Source organism: Phocoena phocoena, chromosome 3, assembly GCF_963924675.1.
Source record: "Phocoena phocoena chromosome 3, mPhoPho1.1, whole genome shotgun sequence".
Lineage (NCBI taxonomy): Eukaryota > Metazoa > Chordata > Mammalia > Artiodactyla > Phocoenidae > Phocoena > Phocoena phocoena.
In genome coordinates this window covers 164,124,887-164,151,268 of record NC_089221.1, presented here as the reverse complement: position 1 = coordinate 164,151,268, position 26,382 = coordinate 164,124,887, and the positions used below count along the sequence as shown (strand labels likewise).

The 26,382-nt window shown below is 48.6% G+C and overlaps 1 protein-coding gene across 3 annotated transcripts in view; it reads left to right on the top strand.

The window, feature by feature from the left end:
• CACNA1A (calcium voltage-gated channel subunit alpha1 A) overlaps nucleotides 1-26,382 on the top strand; it is a 236,061-nt gene that overhangs the window by 140,575 nt on the left and 69,104 nt on the right. For 2 of the 3 annotated variants that reach the window (XM_065874591.1, XM_065874592.1), the window contains exons 11-19: nucleotides 5,214-5,423; nucleotides 8,668-8,780; nucleotides 10,027-10,139; nucleotides 10,291-10,422; nucleotides 10,716-10,788; nucleotides 12,602-12,719; nucleotides 12,858-12,925; nucleotides 16,562-16,668; nucleotides 18,353-19,156. In XM_065874591.1, the coding sequence (XP_065730663.1) occupies nucleotides 5,214-5,423; nucleotides 8,668-8,780; nucleotides 10,027-10,139; nucleotides 10,291-10,422; nucleotides 10,716-10,788; nucleotides 12,602-12,719; nucleotides 12,858-12,925; nucleotides 16,562-16,668; nucleotides 18,353-19,156 (1,738 nt within the window). Of the gene's footprint in view, nucleotides 1-5,213; nucleotides 5,424-8,667; nucleotides 8,781-10,026; nucleotides 10,140-10,290; nucleotides 10,423-10,715; nucleotides 10,789-12,601; nucleotides 12,720-12,857; nucleotides 12,935-16,561; nucleotides 16,669-18,352; nucleotides 19,157-26,382 lie in introns of all 3 variants that reach the window. The other variant, XM_065874589.1, reaches the window with a different exon arrangement.

The following is a 26,382-nucleotide window of genomic DNA, read 5'->3' as shown; positions in this document are numbered from 1 at the left end:
TCTGGTGTGGCCTTTCTCCTTGGTTCATAGATGGTTGTTTTCCTCTGTATCTTCACATGGTCTTTCCTCCATGTGTGTGGTCTTTCCTCCATGTGTGTCTGTGTCCTAATCTCCTCTTCTTATAAGGATGCCAGTCATAGAGGATTAAGGCCCACCCTAATGATCTCATTTTAATTTAATTCCCTCTTGAAAGGCCCTCTCTCCAAATACAGTCACATTCTGAGATCCCGGGGGCAGGGTGGGGGTTGGTTAGAACTTCAACATATGAATTTGTGGGACACGGTTCAGCTCCCAACGCAGGGGGGAGTGGGGATGATCCAGGAAGCCATGATAGATTCACAGAGGGTTTGTCTGTGGGAGACCCCGGGGCTCAAATTTGCGGCTGACATAAGAAAACTTGCTACTTGGAGAACCCAGATTCAAGGCTGACATTTGATAAATGTGTGATAAAAGGAAGATGATAAACCGAAGTTGAAAGCTGTCACACTGAATAAGTGCCAACGCTGTCCCATAGCACCTCTGTTAAGAAAGAAGGTGACTTTCAACTTTGTAGATGGATCCAAGACACAGGCCAGTGGCTTGTTCTCCCAGGACAGGTTTGCTCCAGCCAAACCCAGCTAAAGCCAGCTCCCTTGCCTGATAGATCAAAAACCCCACAGGAAGGGGCCCCTATGCTAGCAGGGGCTTCCTAAACAATCCTGAAAGAGACCTCTGAAATTCCAGGGTTCTGACAAGGAAATGCCTTTACCTTTATTTATTTACGTAAAATAATAATAATAATGTGTTTCAAAGTCAGGCAGGAACTGTGTCACATTTGCCCTCATGTTGTACCCTAGTAAATGCATCTTTATGTAACGATGATTCTACTGTGCTGTCAGCTCATTTGATAAACACGTTACAAAACGGTCCCATGTAGAGTTGATCAACCGACTGTTGAAATAGGGACCTTGAGTCATTGTTAGGAAAAATTGAGCCATGGATGGAATCTGCCATCACAACGCAGGTTCTTTAGGAAAATCAGATTCCATTTAGATGGTGTTAAGGGTATAAGCTCAGTGTGGGCTGTATTCGTTTGCTAGGGCTGCTGTCACAGAGTACCACGAACTGGGTGGCTTAAAACAACAGAAGTGTATTCTCTCACAGCTCTGGAGGCCAGAAGTCCAAACGGAGATCAAGATGTTGGCAGGGCCGTGCTGCCTCTGAAGACTTTAGGGGAGAATCTGCCCCCACGCTTTTCTCTTCGCTTCTGGTGTTGTCGGCAATCCTGGGCTCTCTTTGGCTTTTACTTGCCTCACTCCAATTTCTGCCTCTGTCGTCACATGGTCTTTTCCTGTGTGTCTCCGTGTCTCTTCTCCTCTTATAAGGATACCAGTCATTGGATCTAGGGCTCACTCTAATCGAGTCTGACCTCATCTTAACTTGATGTCATCTCCAAAGACGCTATTTCCAACTAAAGTCATATTCACGGGTACCAGGGGTTAGGGACTTCCACACATCTCTCTGAAGGACAGTTCAACCCACAATTTGGGAAGCACCTATTTCAATTTAAACAGAGAAATTGAAGAGCCTATAAATTGCCCCAAATCCCAAGATTCAGCCTTGGTGGTGCCATACTGCTGTCCTCACCGTGGAACATTCCTGACTAGGACTGGTCGCCTCTGGCTCTTGACTCCTTGAATGTAGCTGATCTGAACTGAAATGTGCTTCATACTAACACATTAGATTTGGAATACATAGTACAAAAAAAAAAAGAGAGTGTAAAATATCTCTTTAATATATTTCTATATCGATTCCACATTGAAATTGATATCTTAGGTATATGGGGTTTCATAAAATAGCTTATTAAAATTATTTTTTAAATCTAAGGCTTGCCTGCAATTACAGTTCCAGACCACAGAGGAAAAGTATAGACAAGAGTGTACAGAAAAATGGAGCATGGGTCAGAGCAAGTACGAAATGCAATAAATAGAGGAGACAGTACAGAGCTGGCACACGGCCTGGCATGCAATAGGTGTTTAGTTAATATTCACTTTCCTCTCCATTCCTGATGAGTGGGATGCCTATTGTGGGATGTGTCTCCAGGCCCTGTGATCAGGAAAAACTCCCTCCAGGCATTGGTATGTGAACGGGTCTTGATTTCAGCTCTTAGGGTTGTAGTAAGAGATTTTAATCTTACCAATAAGCATGATGTGCCAGCATCACGCTAGGGGATATTAACTCATTGATTTCCAACGGCCCTGTGAGGTGGAAGGCACTGGAGTCCCAGGATGCAAGGTGACTTGTCCGAGGTCATCTGCCCAAGGTCACTCGCCTGTTGGTGATGGAGCCGGGTTTCCATGTGGCTCCAGCAGGAGTTGGGGTAAGGGGCCTCCTTCCTGGTGTGATCGCCAAGGCTTGTGGATGCCTGTGGGTCTGGGCACACCTTTGGGAGCCATAAGGACCAGAAATGTCCCAACTGGGAAGGGGTGTGAAGAGCCACCCTAGGGTTCCCAGTGCCCATGGGGTCAGGCAGGTGATGGACATGAGGGGAGGATCCAGCCACTGGACCCGGCCAACTGCTGCTGGGCAGGAATGTGGTCCCTTCCTCACGGCCACATGTTCTAGGAGTGAGTGCAGCATGGTGGCCGAGAGCATAGGCTCTGAACTACCTCGACACTCCTTAGCCAGTTACTGGACTCCCCTCAGTCTCTGTTTGCTCAGGGTATAAAATGGTGTTAATGACGGTCCCTACTTCCCAAGGCTGTGATGAGGAGCTTACTGTGTAAAATGCATCCCCCGCAGTGCCTTCTAAACGTTCAAAAAATGTCAGCTGTTATTTTCATTCATGAGAAGCTGAAATCCATATTTTTATGGAAAATCTCCCAGTTTTTAAACGTAGACCAGTAATTTTAAATTTCACAAACCCAGGATGAACCAGTATGGCCCCTGGGGTGCCAACTCACAGCCTCTGTTTAGAATTTTGCTAATAGGAAGTGGCATCCTGAGAGATGTTTTACGTGTCCCATGCCCGGCTGGTGTGATGAGGTTGATGAAGTACTTGATGGATGAACGTGTAAATGAACAAATGAATAATGGATGGGTGGATGGATGAATGAATGTGTGAATAAATGATGAATGAAGCAACAAATTGGTGAATTAATGGATGCACTAATGAATGGACAAATGATGAAAGAAAGAATGAATGAATGAATGCCATACCAATGAGTGAACGAATGAATGAATGCACAAATAAATGAACGAAGGAGCACACTGATGAATAAGTGAAAGAATGAATGAACCAATGAAGAACAATAAACAAATGAATGCAACGGAAGATTTTCAAGAGGAAGTTTTGATTTTGGTTTTTCTTTTTAATTTATTTTTGGCTGTGTTGGGTCTTCGTTGCTGCGCGCGGGCTTTCTCTAGTTGCAGAGAGCGGGGGCTGCTCTTCGTTGCGGTGCGCGGGCTTCTCATCGCGGTGGCTTCTCTTGTTGCGGAGCACGGGCTCTAGGCGCACGGGCTTCAGTGGTTGTGGCGCACGGGCTTAGTTGCTCCGCGGCACGTGGGATCTTCCCAAACCAGGGCTCGAACCTGCGTCCCCTGCGTTGGCAGGCGGATTCTTTTCCACTGCGCCACCAGGGAAGTCCCACAAGAGGAGGTATTTTAGAAGGTAAAATCAATCTATCCAAAACTGAGCTCTGAACCTCCCTCCTATCCCTCCCGGGGCTCAGGCCAAAAACCTTGGCTTCTCCCTCTCTCTTCCACCCACACTTGGTCCATCAGCAAATGTCGAAATCTACCTTAAACAATACATCCCAAATCTGCCCACTCTTCTTCCTTCTCAGCCACTATGGAGTGGTATCCCCATTATCATTTGCCTGGACTAGAGCAGTCACCTCCTCCCTGCTCCTGCCCTTGCCTTCCACAGTCTTTGCCCCCCACAGCAGCCAGGGGGCACCTGTGAACCCCAGTCAGCTCACATCCCTCCTCTGCTCAAACCCTCCATGGCTCCCACCTCACTCAAAACAAAAGCCCAAGTTCTCCCCACAGCCCCCAAGGCCCTTCACAGCCTGCCCAGTCTCCTCCCTGCCCTCACCTCTCCCCTTTTCCCACCTGAAACACTCCACTCCAGCCACACTCTTCTCTTTATGCTGCTCCCACAGTATGTCAGGCAGGCACATTCCTGCCTCAGGGCCTTTGCACTTGCTAGTTCCTCTGCGTAAGGTACCTAAGATACTAAGGTAACTCAGGCCAACCCCTTCAACTTAACCACTTGATTTAGTACTGCCGCCTGCCCAGTGGTCCCTCCTGGGCGTCCCAGTTCCCTTATTTTGCTCTACTTTCTCATTTTTCCAAAACACTTTTTACCTTCCATCACACTATTTTTTTTAATATTTATTTATTTATTTGGCTGTGCCAGGTCTTATTTGCAGCACGCAGGATCTTTAGTTGTGGCATGTGAACTCTTAGTTGCAGCATGTGGGATCTGGTTCCCTGATCAGGGAACATAGCCAGGCCCCCTGCATTGGGAGTGTGGAGCCTTAGCCACTGGACCACCAGGGAAGTCCCCCATCACACTATTAATTTACTATTTATTATATTATGCTTGCTCTCCGTCTCCCCCGCTGGAGTATCAGTCCCAAGAGTGCAGGACTCTGTTAACATGTATCTGGAACACCTGGGACAGAGCCTGGCACAGTAGGTACCTTGTAAATGCTTAGGAGCAAAAATATACGTAGGCAGTGGGCACAGCTGGCTCATTCTTTGGTAATTATTTCTAAAGTGAAATGTCCATGGAAAACTAGGATCCTATCCACACCTCCTCCTGGAGGCTTTCCAAGTATGGTCCATGCAGTTCTGCTACCTGCCTCTGCACTGGGAGTCCTGAGCAGAGGCTCCTACCTTATCCCACCCTGTGGCATGACCCCCCAGAGTCATCAGACATGGCCAGGAGAGGAAGATACAGAAAGTTGGCTCCAGCGATGAAGAGCCATCTGCCTCCCCGTTGACATCCTGATCACTCATTGGTTATTTCCAATACTATTATTTTCAGGGGCATCCCCTTCTCATAAGCTCCATCTCTGGAAAGCTAAGCCCATAGGTCATGATGGTTCCCAGGGGCTTCCTTGCTTGGGAGGCTAATGGATTCCCTGGCCACAATCCGTGCCTGGGCCATGCATGGGTTGATTTCCTCTGCAGGAACACCTTGACATTCTCCATCCTTTCCCTGGCAGGGTCTCCCTTCGCCCGAGCCAGCATTAAAAGTGCCAAGCTGGAGAACTCAACCTTTTTTCACAAAAAGGAGAGGAGGATGCGTTTCTACATCCGCCGCATGGTCAAAACTCAGGCCTTCTACTGGACTGTGCTCAGTCTGGTAGCCCTCAACACGCTGTGTGTCGCTATCGTTCATTACAACCAGCCCGAGTGGCTCTCCGACTTCCTCTGTGAGTACCTCCTGGCCCCGCCCCCACTGGCTCCCCGATCCCTTCCTCACACCTTTTTTCCAGTTCTCTTTCTCTGACGGTATGTGTTCCTTCTTTGGTCCTCATTGACTTTGTCCTTTCATTTGGCCGTGTCTACCACTCAACTTGGGGTTGATGTTGCTGCAACAATGACAGAACCCTATTTCTTTGGGCCTGAGCTGGAAGCTGGACTTTAGGCCACCAGAGACTTCCATGATCACTTTCGAAGAAAGGCGCATAGGGGTGCATTGGAAGAGAGACAGAGAGAGTCAGAGACTGCAAGACAGCCAGATAGAGACAGAAACATACATGTGATTTCTAGGTGCATCTCTGGGAATCAAATAATTTATGGTTGAGAGATGGGGGCACATTAGAGATAAAAAAAAAAGTGACCTGTATGTTGTACCCATTTTCTGTTCTCATTTCTGACTCTCTGCTTCTTCCCTTTTCTTTCAAACCTTCTGCTTCTTTCCCCTTTCATCTCCTGTCCTTTTTGACTTCCTTATGTCTGGGATTCATTCCTAGAAGATACTCTCTAACAAGTGTGAAAACATCTTGCTCCCTCAGTGAGTACCAGGATTTCCAAGGCTTTGCCCTTCTGGGCCTATTCCCAGATTTCAGGAATTAATATGAGATAGTATCAAAATTGATGACCAGGTTGGGGGAAAAGAAGCAGTGAAAGGTGGGGAGACCTCTGAGCAGGATTTAAAAAGTAAAGAGCTCTTAGGAATCAACAAGAGTAATGGCTGGACAGTAAGGAAGGCAAGTGGATACCTTGGCTCTGGCTCATGGGCCCCGAATGAGGACTCCCCAAAACCTTTTTCCCTGCTGGCTGCCCTCCTCCTACATCTACTGGCTTGTCTGACTTAGGTCTGTAGATTCTCTACCCTTCTGACCTGGTTCAGATTAACCCAGACAACCATTGGAGAAGTTGAGTCTTCAGCCTAGAGAGGCCTGGGAGCCTGGTCCATGTCATCGTCTCCTTGTAACCCTCATTGTTCCCAGTCACGTTGGCTGAACCCCCCCCACACACAGGACATTCCCCAGGGGCCAGTTCTCCTTCCGAGAGCCCTGACCTAGTTCCAACCTTAGTAATTGCATTTAGTCCCCCTGGAGTCACTTATAAATGAGGACTATTTACTTTTTGTCTTAACCTCCTCTGATAGCCTATTTTTAATCTCCCATATTCTCCCCACTAATCACCTTGCTCTGTCTGTCCTGGTTCAGGAACAGGGGGTTGGGACTTCCTGCCTGGGGCCTCTGTGTCTGTAGACATCCTTTAATTATCAATTTCCAGTTGAGAAAACTGCAACACAGAGAGGTTAAGCAACTTGCCCAGAGTCACACAGCTAGTTAGTGATGTAGCCAGGATTTGAACCCAGAGTCCAAGCTGTATCTGATGGTACATCCCTGCCCTGATTACCAGGTAACCTGGGTTCTTGATGCCTGCCCTGCCCCTAACTCTCCGTGTGACCTTGGACAAGCTCTTACCATTGTCCGTCAATCAAACACATCTTCAATTACAAGGCACTCTTTTATTTTTATTTTATGTGCCACTAAGAAATAAAACAATGCTGCCATCTAAACTGGGACATGCCAATTTTAAGATACACCCCAGTTTCGGAGATGTCAAAATGTGAACAAAAATATGTGTCTTGGAATCAATGAAGTGTAGTCGTTTCTCTGGGTCTCAAATTCCTCTTCTGTACTTGGTGGAAATTGGATTTGATGACCCTGAAAGTTCTTCCAGACCCCCTAGTGCTACAGATAAGTAATTCTCTCAGGTCTTGTGCATCACCAGCTATCATATTCCCATGGTAACTGGGGAACAAGTATCTTGGAAACTCTTAAGTTGTCCCAGAGTTTCTTCTGGTGGTTTTTGGAATACACCAGATGTTATGGACAGATTTCCCTTGCTGACATTTTGGTCTCAGGGGCCCTGGAGACCCTAGAGTTTCCCTCAGACACTAGGAGCTCCCTGGAGTCCTAAAACTAAGGGAAAGTTTCCATCAGAAATGAGTGGGAAAGACCTTAACAGTCAGTTCAAACCACCTCTTAAAAGAATGATATAACAGGGAATTCCCTGGTGGTCCAGTGGTTAGGGCTCTGCGCTTTCACTGCCGAGGGCCCGGGTTCAACCCCTGATTGGGGAGCTAAGATCCCACAAGCTGCGCGGTACAGCCAAAAAAAAAAGAAAAAGAAAGTAAAATCACAAAGAACTAAAAAAAAATCTTACACCACTAAAAAAAAAGAATGATATAACAAATACCCTTGACCTTCAAACAGAGTTAGCTATGTGACCAAAATGGAATTCTTGGAGGTTTGGGTCCTCTGTCTTCCCTTTCTGTATGCTTTCTTCCCCTCAGAATTCCTCCTTACCTCTCCTTCCCCTCCAGTAGGTGACCACTCATGCCCTTCCTGACCCCTCAACTTCCTACCCCACCAAGAAAGCCGTCTTAGAAAAGGGACTGCTATTAAACATTTCTTTGCTGGAGCAAACAAATAACCATGAGTTACCTCTCCCCAAGGTATTTGCACCATTATGCTTTCTCACCAAAAAACAAAAGGCTTTATCTTGCATCACGACTTTCAGACATCAGCAAGACAGGATTTCCAAGGGACGTAAATGAGTTTTCAAGGTTCGGAGAAAAGCCATGCCTTAGATTAGTTGCCTGTGGCCTCCAACTAAGTCGCCAACACAAGGATTACAAATAGGACACTGTCATGATTTCTGTTTCTCTTATTCCTTTGGAAGTCAGACATATAAAAGTGGTTTAGTCATGATTCTTAGTTTATGACATGCTGGCATTATGGAACCACTTTGTTAATTATCCAATTAGTCAGTAAGCCGTTAGTCAGTTAGTTAATTCATTCATTTGTTCGTTTTAAAAACATAGTAAGATGCATAAAATAAACAAGGACCTACTGTATAACACAGGGGACTATATTCAATATCTTATAATAACCCATAATGGAAAAGAATATGAAAAAGAATATATATATGTATATATAACTAAATCACTTTGCTGTATACCTGAAACATTATAAATCAACTATACTTCCATTTAAATTTTTTTTAATTAATTAATTAACTTTTTAAAAAAATATATAGTAAGCACCCAGGAACCCACCAGCCAGGGTTGCAATTAACAGGGAATGTCAGAGCCATCTGGAACCTCCCCCCAACAGATCTAACCTCCTCTGTTTTCCCCCCTCTCCCTTCTAGACTATGCAGAATTCATTTTCTTAGGACTCTTTATGTCCGAAATGTTTATAAAAATGTACGGGCTTGGGACGCGGCCTTACTTCCACTCTTCCTTCAACTGTTTTGATTGTGGGGTAAGTGGTCTGGTTTCTAAGGATTTCAGTTCTCCAGCTCTAGCTTAGAATGGCTGACACCTGGGGACATCCAAAAGAGAGAAGTAGGATCACCCCTGGATATGAGAGACTCTGCTGAATGCAAAAGGAATGAAAGGACAATCCCAACTTCAGCAAGGATACAGAGCCCCTAGAGCCCTCCTCAACCACCGCTAGTGGGAGGGGAAATTTATGGACCCTTTTTGGAAAGTAGGATTGACCTGGCGATTCCACTGCTAGGGATTCACCCTAGAGAAACTCACACAGATGCCCAGGAGACACATACAAGAATGTCCTGAGCAGCCTCGCTAGTCCCAGACCAAACGACCCAAATATTCCTTTGCAATAGAGTGGATAAAGTTGTGGCCTAGCCACATAACGCAATTCTCTGCACCAATGAGAGGCAAGCAAAAACAGCCACACCCATCAGCTACATAATACTGCACAGAAGGGAGCAAGGCACTGACAAAACCAGTCCATACAGCACGGTTCTGCTCGTGAAAGTTCAGATGGGTAAAACTAAGCTATACGGATTACGGAGGATCCTTGAATGCTTTCAAAAGGCAGAGACCTCGAAAACATTATGATAAGCGAAAGAAGCCAGACATAAAATAGAAGGTCACATATTACATAATTCCATTTATATGAAATGTCCGGAACAGGCAAATCTCCAGTGACAGAAAGTAGATTAGTGGTTGCCAGGGGCTGGGAAGAGGGGGATGGGAAGTGGCTGCTAATGGGTCCGGGGTCTTCTTGAGGGGTGATGGAAATGTTTCGGAACTAGAGGGGGGTGATGGTTCTACAACCTGGTGAATGTACTAAAGGCCACTGCATTGTGCACTATTTTGAGTGAACCTTTCAGGTTAATTTTATGTTATGTGAATTCCGCCTCCATTTTTTAAGTGCAAATGGTTAAAGGAAACGGTTAGCATAAAATTCAAGGTGGTGGCTAATGTCTAGGGGTCCCTGGAGGCTTTCAGGCTGCTGACATGTCTTATTTCTCGACGTAGGTGGTGGTTCCGTGGGCATTCGCTTTGTAATTATGTGTTTCATGAATTCTTTGTGCTCATCAGCTCTTAATAAGTTAAAAAAGAGAAGGGATGAGAGGGGTCTGAGACCCTCACCCTGATTCTATTTGAGGGTGGGAGTTGGATTGGGTTCCTGCAAGATTCAGACTCAGGGCACGTTTGCAAGGAGCCTGGACATAAGACCGGGTCCTCTGTTCTAGGTCATCATCGGGAGCATCTTTGAGGTCATCTGGGCCGTCATAAAACCCGGCACATCCTTTGGAATCAGTGTGTTACGAGCCCTCAGGTTATTGCGTATTTTCAAAGTCACAAAGTAAGTCTTTGGGGTTCCCTGGCATCCCGATGGGAACGGGGGTGGGGGCCAGGGTGGGGCCACCTCCACCATGTTGGGAAGGTGGGCTTAGCTGCTGCCGCCCTGGCCCAGCCTGACCCCCCCCCCCCCAAACCCTGGCCTCTGTTGGCAGGTACTGGGCATCTCTCAGGAACCTGGTCGTCTCTCTTCTCAACTCCATGAAATCCATCATCAGCCTGTTGTTCCTCCTTTTCCTGTTCATCGTTGTCTTTGCCCTTCTGGGAATGCAGCTCTTTGGTGGACAGTGAGTGCTCAGTGGATTCTCTGACGTCTGCTTCCCTGGCGTCCAGCCCAGGGCCTCCCACCCCCAGGCACCGTGCTCAGTGCCTCCAGAGACCCAGGCCCACCTGCATCACACAGTCTGCCCTCCTCGTGGCCTGGATGCCCAGTGCACTCACCCAGATGGGTGGGGCCTGGGGTACCATGCAGGGTGTCCTTTTAGGGGACAGAGATACTGCCCTGGATACAAGGTACTGAGCCAAGCCCTCAGGACACCTGAGGTGGGACCAACATGAAATGTCTGTGTCCTCTCTGCAGGTTTAATTTTGATGAAGGGACTCCTCCTACCAACTTCGACACCTTTCCAGCAGCAATAATGACGGTATTTCAGGTACAACCTTCAGCCAGCCCCGTGAATGCAGGGACATACAGGGAAGCACCAGAGTTCGTCAGGAGGCAGAGGGAGCGGGAAACGTGGGCAGGAGGCTTAATTGTGGTTTCCACAGGAAGAAATGGGCAAGGCACGTTAAGCAGGCTTAGGATTGGCTAGTTTAAATAATTTCATCAGGCCCTGGAGCTGTCCTGAGTTGTCTGGTACCTGACCCTGGGCTGATTCTGACAGGAGAAGGTTGGCCCTGATTGTAAGAGCCCAGTAGTGGAGGTGGTTGGGAGTGTGGGCTCTGAATTGGTTGGTTTGCATTTGAAAAGCACGTTCACAGGCAAGGTGGTTACTATCTCTAAGAATTAGCTAGTCCTGACTCCCTCCAGGGTCAACAAGGCCTCCCACATATGTCAAAGCATCAGAATATAGAAAGTGATAGACATGGATAATACACCATCCTCCCCCAGATTGGAAGACACCCCGATCCCATATTCCAAGGCAAACAGATTGACCCTGGGTGGTCTCCCCAAACCAACTTCTGTACCCATGTAGGCACATGCCTGGAGGTTTGGAACTGGCCTAGCTGGGACTTCCAGAGCCTTTCCATGTGGGTTCTGTCTCTTTAGGGGACAGAGAGTTTATGGAAAATGTGACTTCATTCCTCTCTTCTCCTGGGGGAGAGGTAATTTCTAAATGAGGCCCCTAGACAGGGGCTTGGAAAGGGAAACCATCCATGAAGTTCTGAGCCCTCACATAAATGATTATTAATAGTAGTAATCACCATCCATACGTCTTCAGCACAAGGGTTCTTGCCCAAGAGGGAGTCTGTCCCCCAAGGTCACCTAGTAGTATCTGAAAACATTTTGGGTTGTCACAACTGGGGGTGTGGGGGGATGTTACTGGCATCTAATGGGTAGAGGCCAAGGATGCCGGTCAACGCCCTACAGTGCACAAGACGGGAGGAAGTCCCAAATGTCAGTAGTACCAAGGCTAAAAAACCCTGCATTAACAGTTTAATGTTTGGGGAGTTCTTTCACATTTACTTTATCCTCATGGAAATAATACAAAGGAGGGAAGTTGGATATTTTTTAACAACTGTGTGGATGCTACATACATAGCCCTTCCCATATGCATCTGCACAACTTCTGTTTGCCAGCGCCTGTGTCCCTTTACCTGAGGCTTCCTCTGGTCACCAGTACCACCACCATCACCACCCCCAGACACAGCAGTCCAGAAGTACCAGTGAATATATGGCAAGAGAAATTTATTTCTCACAGTTCTGGAGGCTGGAGGTCTACAATCAGGGTGCATGCAGGGTTGGTTCCTGGTGAGGACTCTCTTCCTGGCTTGCAGACGGCCACCTTCTCACTTCTCTCTCACATGGCAGGGAGAGAGAGAGAGACCAAGTTCTCTGGTGTCTTTTCTTATAAAGGCACTAATCCCCTCATGAGGGCCCCACTGTCATGTCTTCATCTAATCCTAATTCCCTCCCATCTCCAAATACCATCACACAAGGGTTTAGAGCTTCAACATATGAATTTAGGGAGTACAACTCAGCCTATAGCAAAATCCCCTTATCACATCAGGGAAGATGGAGTTACAGAAAGATTGTGACTCCTGCAGGGTCATTTTTTCCTAGAACAGGCTGAGAGCCCCTCAATGCAGGGACAGCCCTTTCCTCTTGCAAACCGATGAGACCCTCCCCACCCAGAGACAAGGGCCAAGGAGGGGCCCACACGGCAGGTTCCAGCTCCACAGCTGCATCTCCGAGGGGCCCAAGGTTGAGAGGGGGTTGGCTGTGTGTTTCTCCCTCCCCTTTCAGATCCTGACGGGCGAAGACTGGAATGAGGTCATGTACGACGGCATCAAGTCTCAGGGGGGTGTGCAGGGCGGCATGGTGTTCTCCATCTACTTCATCGTGCTGACGCTCTTTGGGAACTGTATCCTCTGTGTGGGGAAATGGGGACATGCCCGGGCCTCAGGGAGAGCAGATTGGGGGGCACAAGGGGGGCGGGATTCAGGAGTCCCAGATATCAAGGTCCAAGTGGCGATGCTTTCCCTGACTCCGACGTTTGCAGACACCCTCCTGAACGTGTTCTTGGCCATCGCAGTGGATAATTTGGCCAACGCCCAGGAGCTCACCAAGGTGGAGTTGGTGGGAGAATGTTGCTGTGGCAAAGTTACCACCTGCTCATGGCAGATCAGGACCGTGCCAGGTGGGGGTAGGGGCTAGGGTCAGAGCTTATGCCCTGGATGCACTGTACCAGGGAGAAAGTACCTCCTCCCCCACCCCCAAAATAGACTGTCCATAATAAAGTGGATTCTACAGCAAAGGAGGGGGGCTAAGGCAGCAGGGTTTCTACAGGAAACAGATGGCAAACTCCACCAGAGTGCCCATTTATAAAGAGTGGGCAGTGTCAAGGGACCTCCAAGGAATGCGGCAGCCTCTAGGATAGCAGGCACTGTCACCGCCCTAAACCCGAAAGGAGGGGACAGATGGAGAATAACCCAGACAAGGTCCTGAGGTTCAGTGTGTGTCCCTGTGAGCTTGGGAGTTGGCTGGACTTCATTGCTGAGTGGTAGTAGCAGTAAAGAATTATATGTGCTCATGGTTCCAGGCATTACTGTTATCTCCCTTTTGCGGATGGGGGAACTGAGGCTCAGAAAGGCAAAATCTCCGGCCTCAGATGGGATGATAATATCTGCTGCTGTTTAGAGCATCATGCTATACATGTCAGGTGCTCAGCTCAATAAAGGGAGCCTTTGTAAGTCACTTGGCACGAGCAGGCACCTGGACCTAGAGCCCACATTTTACAGAGCTGGTAAGGGGAAGGCTAGGATTCGAATGCAGACTTGGCAAGTTCCAGAACCTAAGTTGTCTACCCACACTCCCTGCCAGCTTTCATTTGAGCCCCAGCTGAGCAGGTAATGATAAAAATAAAAAGAACAGCAACCAAGGAAAATGTGATTGCCCCTCTTGTGTGCCAGACACCAGAAAGCATAAGCGATAGGGAGTTACTGTCACGCTCATTTCACAGATGGGAAAACTGGGGCCCGGAAGGTTGTGACCTTACCACATGTGTAGGAACTGAAAGAGCAGAGGTGTGACCCCTCAAAGAACAGAAAAGAGAGAAGAGTACAGGAAATGAGATCAGAAGGGAATTGAGGGGATGGGTGGTGAGAACCATCCATGTGAGGAGAAGTACAGTTTTCATTCATGGTCAGTGATGTTGGATTATCTGGACAAAACCTGGTGCCAGATGCCCCGTAGGGCAGCCTTCGACTCCCTGGGACTCAGGTCCACCTCAGCCAGTCACAGAGGGGGCAATATTGCTTTCGGTAACACAGCTCACACCCCTGGGATAGCCCACAAGCAGAGCAGCTGGGAACGGTTGTACAGGTTGTGCACTGCACGAAGGAAGCTGGGCACCTTTTTGCAATTTAACAAAGGCATCTTAGGAGCTAGCGGTCGTCTGACCTAAGCCTTTCGCCAGCAGCCTCATCACATTAAAAGAATGTGTGCAGAATCATTCAGCCTAAGAGGTCCAGGCCTGGGACCTGCCTCAGCTTCACAGCCCCATCCCCAGTGCCATGAGGTGTTCAGGCCATGTTCAGGGAACTGAACTGAACCGAGCAGACTTTGCCAACCCTCCATCTGCCAGCCTTGGCAGGAGGGAGAGAGACTTTCCTGGGCCCAGTTCCGACTGGGGGAAATGGAAGTCTCCACCACCCCAAGCATACAGCCACAGTCCTGACCACCACGGAGCTGGCTGGCGTCAGTGCTTCAGGGGCTGTTCCAGCCATGATTTCATCCAGGTTCCAAGACCCCATCCTCAGGGGCCATCATGGGAGAGGAGATACCTCAGGAAGGTGGGAGAAGGGGAAGGAGAAAGCTCATCTCCTGTGACGTGTCTTCCAGACCCTCATTCTTTCCTTCATTTATTCCACAAGCATTTCTCAGGCATTTAATATGTGGCAGGGACCCCACTAAGCCCCTGATGTGGTTGGGGTTCTTTTTAATTTTTTTATTGACGTATAGTTGATTTATAATCTTGTATTAGTTTCCGGTGTACAGCAAAGTGATTCAGTTATACATATATATAATTCTTTTTCATATTTTTTCCATTATAATTTATTACAAGATATTGACTATAGTTCCCTGTGCTATACAGTAGGACCTTATTGTTGATCTATTTTATATATAGTAGTAGTAGGTTTTTATCTCATTTAACCCTCACAGAAAACCTAGGAGGCAAATTCTATGATCCCCATATTACAGATTTTGTCATTCATTGAAAAGCATTTGGGAATTCCCTGGTGGTCCAGTGGTTAGGACTCGGCACTCCCACTGCCAGGGCCCTGGGTTCCGCCCCTGGTCACGGAACTAAGATCCCACAAGCCACAGTGTGGCCAAAAATAAACTAATCAATTAAAATTGAAATTAAAAAGGAAAAGCCTTTACTGAAAATCTACTGTGAACGGGGTCTAGGAGGCAGGGACATGGCAGGGAGCAAAACAGACAAATCCCTGCCCTCGTTGATATTATAGGGGGAGAGATAGATGAGAAAGAAACTTGTCAGATGGTGATAAGTACTAAAGAGAAAAACGAAGTGGGGAAAGTCAAGGAGAGTTGAAATTTTAGATGAAGACTGAGAGGCACAGAGAAGTTAAGAGACTCATCCAAGGTAAGCAGAAAGTGAAAGAGCTGAGATTTGAATCCAGATGGGTCCAGAACTTGTGCTTCTAACCACATGCAACGTTGGTTAAACTTGAGCGTGTTTCAGACTCAACTGGGAGCTTATTGAAAATGCAGATTCCAGGGCCCAGGCCAGGTTCTTCAGGAGACCTGGGAATCTGCACTTGTAGTGTTTCTTAGGCAGGTGGTCCAGGGACTCATCTCTGAGAAATGCTGGGTGTGATGCCAGGAGAAGGGGAGGCCTTGGGAGAGCAGGGTGGCCAGCGGGGTCCCACCCCTGTGTTGTCGCTGACAGACAGTGTCCTGATCTGACCATTACTGAGGTGGTAAGGTTGCTTCTTGCCCCAGACATCTCAGCACGGTGGGAGAGGTGCCCTGCCACCGCATGACCTTTTTTATTGGCGGGTTCATCTCTGGCCATTTCTTTCTTGTTGCTTTTTCTTTGCTTTTTCTTTGTTGGCTTTTCTGTTTTACGAATGAGGCCCTGCATGAAGGCTGAAGAAGGATTTAAAGCCCCAAAACGTCTTTTTCTGTGTGTATTTTTAAAACATCTTCCCCCATCCTCCTCCTCTCTGAACCTAACTGGCTGAGAATATAAGTTCCTCTCCTGATTCCCCTTCTGGAGGCTGTTGGCAGTGCATGGGATGGGCTGTGGGATGCCAGATTTTTCTGCACGTGGGGGCTTGTCAGTGTTCTTTAAAAGTCTTGGTTCAGAGAGCTTAAATGGCCCAGGAAGTAGAGTGAGAGGAAAATCTTTGCATTAATTTCCAGCTCATTGAGACAGGGTACAGAAAAATTTCCATTGTGGGAAGGGAAGGGAGTCTTTCTCCTTTTCTTCTGACTGTGTGTTAAAATAGGGTTAATAATGAGCTAGATATTGAGCCTGTACATAAAGGGGATAGCAGTATACTTAACTGACGGGCATCCTTTCCAGTCACTGGGCCTCGGCTCTGTTCGGTTGACACCCAGGCCACCACACCCGTTTGTAAATATCTGAAATGTTGCCCCTGGTTAACAATAGGGTCAGAGGTGAGGCCCCAAGGCCCAGTTCATGTTTTGTGAACAGGGATCACATGTGACTTTTAGGATGAACAAGAAGAAGAAGAGGCAGCCAACCAGAAACTCGCCCTCCAGAAAGCCAAGGAGGTGGCAGAAGTGAGTCCTCTGTCTGCAGCCAACATGTCCATAGCTGTGTAAGTGCCCCCAACACCGGTATGCTCTCTGGGGTCCTCAACCTCTGCACCCTCCCAGTCAAGAATTTGGGGGCAGGGAGCAGTCCCTGACTGGGTTGAGCTTTAGGAAGAGGTGCTTCTGCCCTCCCACCCACTTTCACTCAAGAAATAATTAATTAAGCAGGTACTATGTGCCAGGCACTGTTCTAGCTGATGGGAATACAGCGTTAACAAGAGGTTGAGGTTTATAGGAAGGGCTAGGGGTGGTGAGAGTTACGATTTTAAGTAAAGTTGTCAGGGAAGGTCTCACTGAGAAGGTGACAAAGCCCGAAGAAGGTGAGGGAGGAGCTCTGTGGGGGTCTGAGTGAAGAGCATCGCTGGCAATGGGATCAGCATGTACAAAGGCCCTAAGGCAGGAACATGCCTGGTGTGTTTAGGGAACATGAAGGAGGCCAGTGTGACTGAAGTAGAGTGAGTGAGGGGGGCGAGTGGGGGGAGGTGTGGGCAGAGAGGTGATGAGCAGATCATGCAGGGCCTTGTGGGCTGTAGGCAGGACTTAGAATTTTGCTCTGAGCCAGGTGGGAGACATGGAGGGTTCTTGAGCTGAGAAGGGATAGGGACTCAGGTGGTCACAGGTACCCTTTGGATGCTATCAGGGGAGAAGACTGCATTGTTCCCTGCAAAAGAGATAGTGGGGGCTGGATCAGGGTGGTGACTGAACAAGTCATGGATGTAGCTGAATTCTAGACAGATCGTGAAGGCAGAGTGGACAGAATTTGCTGGTGGATCAGAGGTGTTAAGGTGGTAAGAGTTAAGGTGTCTTGATTAAAGATTCGTTAACACAGATATTCTGAACCGCACCTTTGTTGGGTAGTCCTGGGATTTTGTATACTGTGGGGCGGTGCATACTGGGACAATGGGGAGGGGCCTTTCTTTCTCAAAGTGCAAGGAGATGGCTGTGGAAGGGGAGCCCAGGAAGGTCCATGCTCAGACAGGCAAGCCTATAAAAGTTGATGGTCTGTATAAAACTATCAATACACATAGAACCCCTGGAAATATCTGTGTGCTCCAGGCAGGGCTTCAGCCCAGCCAGCACTCCCAGCCATGACCCCGCTGGTGTTTTGCACCAGTGGATAGACAGGCACTGTCCCAAGCTCCCAAACGCCCATGTCAGGGCTTCCAGAACCCGCTCCAGGTCAGTATCCATTATGATTGGCTGTCTCAGAGGTTAAAATATTTTGAACATCAGGACAGCCCCCAGAGGCCATGTGCTAAAATTTGAAGAGGAATAGAGAGAGGTCAGTGGGGACATACACCTGGGCTGAGACCCCCATTAGACCGAAATGCCCAGCCAGGCCAGGATACCTTACTGGAACAAGACGCCCATCTGGGCCAAGATGCCTGTAAGGACGAGACATCCGGCCAGGTTGAGTTTTCCACACAGGTTGAAACACCTAGTTAGGCAGGGATACCCAGCCAGGCCATGATACCCACCTTGATAGAGATGCCCGCTTTGGTCAAGATGCCCATCTGGGCCAAGGTACCCACCTGGGCAGAAATGCCCACCTGGGGCAAGACCCCCACCAGGGTGGAGATACCCACTGGACCGAGATGCCCACCTGGGCTGAGATGCCTGTTAGCCCGAGAGGTCCATGCAGGCCACAATGCCCAGCAGTGCCCTAACCCCTGCACCCTTCCGTTGCAGGAAGGAACAACAGAAGAACCAGAAGCCCGCCAAGTCCGTGTGGGAGCAGCGGACAAGCGAGATGCGGAAGCAGAACCTGCTGGCCAGCCGGGAGGCGCTGTACAACGAGATGGACCCGGACGAGCGCTGGAAGGCCTCCTACGCCCGTCACCTGCGGCCCGACATGAAGACCCACCTGGACCGGCCGCTGGTGGTCGATCCCCAGGAGAACCGCAACAACAACACCAATAAGAGCCGGGCGGCCGAGCCCGCAGTGGACCAGCGCCTCGGGCAGCAGCGAGCCGAGGACTTCCTGAGAAAACAGGCCCGCTACCACGACCGGGCCCGGGACCCCTGCGGCTCCGTGGGCCTGGACACCCGGAGGCCCTGGGCGGGCAGCCAGGAGGCCGAGCTGAGCCGGGAGGGGCCTTACGGCCGTGAGTCGGACCACCACGCCCGGGAGGGCGGCCTGGAGCAGCCGGGGTTCTGGGAGGGTGAGGCGGAGCGGGGCAAAGTCTGCGACCCGCACCGGAGGCACGCCCACCGGCAGGGGTGCAGCCGGGAAAGCCGCAGCGGGTCCCCGCGCACGGGGGCCGACGGGGAGCCCCGCAGGCACCGGGCGCACCGCAGGCCGGGCGACGAGGGCCCAGAGGACAAGGCCGATCGGAGGTCCCGGCACCGTGAGGGCAGCCGGCCGGCCCGGGGCGGCGAAGGCGAGGGCCCAGACGGCGGCGAGCGGAGGAGGCGGCACCGGCTTGGCCCTCCGCCCGCCTACGACGGGGACGCACGCAGAGAGGACAAGGAACGCAGGCACCGGAGGAGGAAGTAAGTAGAAGCGATGACAATAGTAGAAATGATAAGATGAGGCAAAGTGGTACCTGCTGGATACCTGGTACCCTCCTGAGCCACTTATTTCAGCTTCTTGACAGCCCCCTCATTGTCATGGCCCCGTTTCACAGATGGGGAAGCTAAGAGTTGGAGCTGACTTGCCCAAGGTAACACATCTAATAAGTGGCCTTGAACCCAGGTCATCTGTCGCCAGAAGCTGCAAACTATCAAGCCCTTGTACGCCTCAGGGAAACTCCACAAGAACTTTCCCCCAGAATTATACAGCTCTTCCATGTGCTTGCTGTGTGGCCTTCGGCAGGGACCTCATGTCTCTGGGCCTCAGTTTTCACAATCTGTAAAATGGAGATAGTGGGGTCTAATTTGGTCATTGCTCGAATTAAATGATGTCATATATGCAAAGGGCCTGAAAGAGCAGCTGACACATAGTAAGTGCTTGGGAAATTTAGACCCTTTTTAGCTGTCATTGAGTCAATCATTTTTCACCTGAAAAGCCACTCTGGGCCCTCAGAATTGAATGAAGAGCAGGGTTCAAGGCTTTGGGCCGCATCTTCCAGGCCAGCACCTCACCCAGTCAGAAATGACGCCCTGTTCTTCATAACAATATTTTGTAACACTCCTTAGAAAATCCTACGGTGATTGTACATTTAGGAGCCCAAACAACTTACATGCGTTCTTTCATTAATTAACGTCCTCTTAGTCTTCTTTTTTTTTTTAATTTTTATTGGAGTATAGTTGATCTCTTATTCTTCTTTTATTATGTATCACCCACCACTAGGGCATCCTTTTGATTTTTTTTTCTTTTTTAAAAAAACCCTCTTGTAAGTTTTTTGTGTTTTCTTTTTTCGGCATTAGGTATTCTTTTTTTTTCTTCCACTTTTATTGAGGTATAATTGACGGGCAGCACGGTATAAGTGTAAGGTGTACAACATAATGATTTCATTTACATACATCAGCACCATATTAATTTTTAATGATGTGTTTAAATGCTTCTGTTACATGCCATATGCACGAAGCTAGCACTTCTCAAAATTGAATGGGTGCACGAATCCCCAGGGATCTTGTGAAAATACAGATTCTAATTCAGTAGGTCTCAGGTGCAGCCCGAGATTCTGCATTTCTAAGGAGCCAGTGATGGTCCAGGGACCACACTTTGAGTAATGAGACCCTAGAAGACAGAGTGAAGCAATTCTCATGCAGACACCTATACACAAAATCACAACGAATGAGACAGGTACAGATGCCAGCTGACTCAGGATACAAGCTACTCGAATAACACGAGGGAGTTACCATCAGTGGTGAGATGTTCCAAAATGGTGAAGTTCCGTACGAAATAGAGTCTGCTCTTCCTTTAATTTGTCCAGTACTTGCATTCTGGGAAGATGTGATGTATATTTAAAACGTGCAAAAAATACTTTATGCTGATACATGAAGCAGAGTTAGGTTGAAACAAAAGACTCAGATCATTACAAGCAGACTTTTCACCTGTGTGAGGGACATTAGAGAGCCATGAAGGAGAAAGGATAATTCTTCCTCGGTGGGACTGCCCTGCACATGGTAAGATACTTATATACCTGCCTCCCGTTTCCTAAATGCCCACAATGCCCCCAATTATTATGGCATTAGGTCTCCACGTAGCTCCACAACAGCCCCCTGAAAACTATTGTTTCTGAGAAGGGAATAGTGTTCTAGGCTAAGAACAGCATGTGTAAAGGCCCTAAGGTAGAACAGAAGGAGGCCAGTTTGCCATTTGGAGGGTGAGGAGAGAGGGGCAGACAAAGAAACTGAAGGGAGTGTAATAGGTCAGCAGAGCCTTGAGTCCTCCCAGGGAAATGGGAGGCCACTGAAGGGATTTTACGTGGAATAAAGTGTTTAGCACAGGACTCCCATAATTAAGAACCAGTGGATCACTGGTGCTATTTTTTTTGGGGGGGGGGGCCATGCCACGTGGCATGCTGGATCTTAGTTCCCCGACCAGGGATCCAACCCCTCTCAGTGGAAGTGAGGAATCCTAACCACTGGGCCGCCAGGCAAGTCTCCTGGTGCTATTATTTTAATACTACTACTATTACTGTTGTTATCATCCTTGTAGCATATCTACTCCTATCATTGAAGGAGGAAGGATGACATGGGCAGAAAGGCAGCTCAGCCTGGTAGTGAAAGGCAAGGATTCTGGAGCCAGAGGTCACACTGCTGCCCCATCACTTCCCAGCTGTGTGACTTGCAGCCTGTCACTTCCTCTCTCTGGGCCTCCGTTTCTCCATCTGTAAAGTGGGAATAAGAATGCTACCTAGGGCTTCCCTGGTGGCGCAGTGGTTGAGAGTCCGCCTGCCGATGCAGGGGACACGGGTTTGTATCCCGATCCGGGAAGATCCCACATGCCGCGGAGCGGCTGGGCCCGTGAGCCATGGCCGCTGAGCCTGCGCGTCTGGAGCCTGTGCTCCGCAACAGGAGAGGCCACAACAGTGAGAGGCCCGTATACCGCAAAAAAAAAAAAAAAAAAAAGAATGCTACCTACCTCCTAGGGTAGGTATAAGGTTCAAATGAGTTAATACATGCAAAATGCTTTAAATGGTGCCTGGCTTGTAATAAGTACGCAGTATTAGCTATAATTAGTATGAATATTATTATTTTTCAGTACTCAGTAAATGTTAACTATTTTTCACGGTAGCAGTAGTAATAAGCATTCGATAAGTTTTAGCTATTACTATTATTATTTTCACTATTACTATTAAGACACTTTCATCATAGACTAGAAAACAAAACTTTAGATTCATAGCCTTTGGATTATCCATTCAAACTCCTTCTTTTTACAGATGGGGAAACTGAGGCCCAGAGAGGGAAAGGGATTTCCCCAAGGGCAGCCAGCCAGCTGATAGCAGTAGTGTGATAAGAACCCAGCTTTCCTGGATTCCACAGCTGGCCCCTGCTCCCCCTCCTCTCTAGAGGAACAAAGGACCTACCCCACTTCCACCCCCAAATCTGCACAAGGAGGGTACTGCTCACTCCTTTATTAATAGATGTGTCAGGGCTTCCCTGGTGGCGCAGTGGTTGAGAGTCCGCCTGCCAATGCAGGGGACACGGGTTTGTGCCCCGGTCCGGGAAGATCCCACGTGCCGCGGAGCGGCTGGGCCCGTGAGCCATGGTCGCTGAGCCTGCGCGTCCGGAGCCTGTGCTCCGCCACGGGAGAGGCCACAGCGGTGAGAGGCCCGCGTAACGCAAAAAAAAAAAAAAAAAAGAAAAGAACATAACATACTAAAAAGACATTTCAGTTCTGTATTATGACAAAGCCAGTGGCCCTTAACAGGCCTGCCTCGCACATTTCTCCTCTTGTCCTTCCTTAGGCCTCTCCCTAGACACACTCTTGTGCTTTGATTCTCCAGACCATTGTTACTAAATATAATTGTTTTCTTTCTATTTCCCCTGTCTTCCCCCACCGTTTCTGCCTTAATCTCTTCCGCTTCAGTTTTCCTAGGTTTACATGTCCCCCACCCCCGAAGCTTTCACTGGCTCACCCCAGGAAAAAGGGGGTGGAGCACACTCTGTTTTGTATCTTTAAACAGTCGCTAACCCCTGATCTCCCACACCAGGCGGCTGAGCCCAGTGTCACCCCAGGGGCACCAAAGTGAGGATGGAGCTTTCTCTGACTCCCAGTAAAAATCTGTGGATTGCAGGGCATCCACCACTCCCTGATAGCTGGGCAGTGCCTCCTGCTAGGTTTGACTGAGGAGACCTGCAGGGCCTGCACCACCCTAGAATTAATATCTCGGCTATTTGCATACTAGTTCCACCTGCTCCCATCACCAAGACAACCTACTCCCCAAAAGGATCAATAAGAGAGATACTGGACTTCTGAGCCTCACAGTTTATCCAGCAAGGGGTGGAGAGGAGAGGCTTCATCCTTTAATACCCTGATTCTTACAGCACCCCCAATTTGCCTTAGCCAGTCTCAGCACCTCCATTCCATGCACACCAACTCATCCATTGCCCCATTTTCTTCACTGAGTGGTGCTGTAGCTTAAGATCTCTAGGGCCAGAGTCCAACTCAGCCCTTTCCCAGCTGGATAACAACGGGCAAGTGCCTTTGCCTCTCTGGGCATCACCTTCCTCATCTGTAAAATGGGCCTGATCCTAATAGCACCTCAGATGGTGATTGTTGTGGGGATTAAATGAGTTAATATGTGCAGGTCCTAAGGATAGTGGGGACACAAGCGGCATCCTCTGAATTTAGGGACCTGAGCATGCCCCAGGCAAGATGTCCATAGCCCTTGGCAGAGGGATGCTAAAGTGATTAGCTGGCAAAGGGATGCAGTGCAGGACAGGCATTATGCAATCAGCTGCCTATTCCGGGCCGATGATGGCAGATCCCCAAGAGGGAAGGGGGAAGGGGGCCTGACTTCAAAGTTTTCTGCCGCTTTTGAGTTCTCCTTGGAGACACTTGGAAATAAAACTTCCTGGAGATTGACGCTAGGCCTCTGCAGGCTGAGCTTGTTAAAACTCCGCTGCAAACAGAGCCAGCAGAAGAAACAAAAGCAAGACAAAGCAGAGACCCTCAGATCCCCTTTCCATCCGAACAAGGGGCTCTTGGTCCACGTGTGAGGCTGTCCCTCTAACAAAACGTACGCCGTGATCTCAACTGCTGTGTCATTTAGTACAGTCTCTCTAGATGGTGAACAAAAGATTCAGATTCTCTTTGAAATGATAACCTCACTGAGCCTGCTTTTTGGTAGAGCTCTACTTAAAAGAATATACAAGATGATGCGAAAATATTCCCAGCCAGGTTTTCATCTGATGTACACGTGCAAAATACATTCACCCCATCTCAGCATCCCCAAAAGTCTTACCCCATCATCAGCTCAAAAATTCCAAATCTCATCATCTAACTCCAGTACCGGTAAGACTCTAGGTATGATCCATTTGGGGGCAAAATTTTCTTCCATCTGTGGACCTGAAAGCTGGAAAACAAATTATCTGCTTCCAAAACACAAAGGTGGGACAAGCACAAAAATAGACATTCCTATTCCAAAAGGGGGAAATTGGAAGGAATAAAACGTCTCTGGTCCCCAGCAAGTTCTAAATCCAACAGAGCAAATTCCATTAGGTTTCCAGGCCTGCGAGCAATGCTCTAGCTCTCAGCTCATTCACACGTCTATTCTTCACAGGAACTCAGCGAGGTTATCATCCCCATGTTATGGCTGAGTAAATCACCGGTGGTCACATAGCAAATAAGTTCCAGGATCTTCACTTTAGTCTCTATGTTATAGAGAAGGTTCTACTACTATTATCCCCAATTGAAAGATGAGGAAACTGGGACTTCCCTGGTGACGCAGTGGATAAGACTCCACATTCCCAATGCAGGGGGCCTGGGTTCAATCCCTGGTCAGGGAGCTAGATGCCCACATGCATGCTACAACTAAGAGTTCACATGCCACAACTAAGGAGCCTGCGAGCTGCAACTAAGGAGCCTGCCTGCTACAACTAAGACCTGGTGCAACCAAATAAATAAATAAATATTTTTTTAAAAATTGAACAAACTCTACTAAGATTTAAAAAATAACTAAATAAAGATGAGGAAACTGAGGCTCGGGGAGGTTAATCAAGCTACAGAGGATCCCACAGCTAGTAAGTGGCATTGGTGAGACTCAAACCCAGGTCAGTCTGTCAATCTAGGACCTGCTCACACGACTGAGAAGTGAGGCATTTGCCTGGACCTGCCCTTCTCCCTCTGCGGCCTCAGGGACACAAGCCTGAAAATAAATTACCTCATCTCTCTTCTGCTTGCTAAAAACACCATGGACTTTTGCAAGTTAAAATGCAAAAATAAAACAGGAAAGAGAGTACTGGTGACTTAGCCAGTGGAAGGGCCTCCAGGGGAGGCCAGCTTTTTCTCTTTTTTTTAAATTATTATTATTTTTTATTTGAAGTACAGTTGATTTACAGAGGCCAGCTTATTTTAAATTTTTAAGTGTTAGGTAGATTTAGGGTTACAGATTGGGCCTCAGGAAGCAAGTCTGTGCTGTCCAGAGGCTTTGGTTCCTGCGATTGTACCTAATCTCCTGGGTGTTCGATGAATGGATACAAGCTGAGGGCTGTCTTTTGCTTACTTCTGGTCTCTTGAGTGAGTGTGTGATGGCAACAGCCTGACAAAGCCATTTTCTTTTTTTAATTTTTATTTATTTATTTGGTTGCAGCAGGGAGGCTCCTTAGTTGTGGCACATGGGCTCCTTAGTTGCGGCGGGTGGGCTCCTTAGTTGTGGCTCACGGGTTCCTTATTTATGGCATGCAAACTCTTAGTTGCGGCATGCGTGTGGGATCTAGTTCCCCGACCAGGAATTGAACCCAGGCCCCCTGCGTTGGGAGTGTGGAGTCTCATCCACTGCACCCCCAGGAAGGTCCCACTAAACCATTTTCTAGTATGCCTAACTCACCCTCTCCGGGCCTCAGTTTCCTCATCTGTGTAATGGGAGCAGTAACAATTCAGGCCTCATAAGATTGTCCCAGAAGTTAATGAGTCAAAATAGAAGAGAGGCTGGCTCACACTATTGGAGGTTTCAGTGAGTGCCAAGGGTTCCCTGCACCCAGCAGCTGTGGGCTGAGCCTCCTGGGAGATCTCCAACTGCTTAGTAAGAGAGCTGCAGCGTCAGGTGGGGGGTAGTATGGGTGCTGGAGCCATGTGGTCTGGGTCCAAGCTGCCTCTGCCAGCAACTGACTGTGTGGCCTTGGGCAAGGCCCTTCATGTTTCTGGGCCTTGGTTTCCTCATCTATAAAAAGGGAATAACAGTACTACCCACTCCCTGTGGTTATTCTAAGGATTAGATGAGCTGACGTGTCAAGGCTGGCACACAGCAAGTACTCAGTATCTGTGAGCTCTTATGAGGAGGTGTGGAGGGTATGGGATACAGAATTGGGGGGTGCCTTTAAGAAGAACCAGAGGGGTAAGTCTTGGACTGCAGAACCCTCTGGAGAGAGGAGTCGTTGAGATTATAAACTACAGATGTCCTGGTGTTTCCGGGAAACAGACTTTGCCAGGGCCAGTGCCCAGGCATGGGGGAAGAATGGAGCCTCTTATCTGAAGATCGAGGGTCCAGAAGGGGTGTCTGAAGGCAAACAGAACAAACTGGGCGTCAGGTCCACACAGATCCATGCCCAGGCAGGCAGAGCTGGGACCAGCCGAAGACATAGAGTGAGCAGGGCCTGTAGCCACC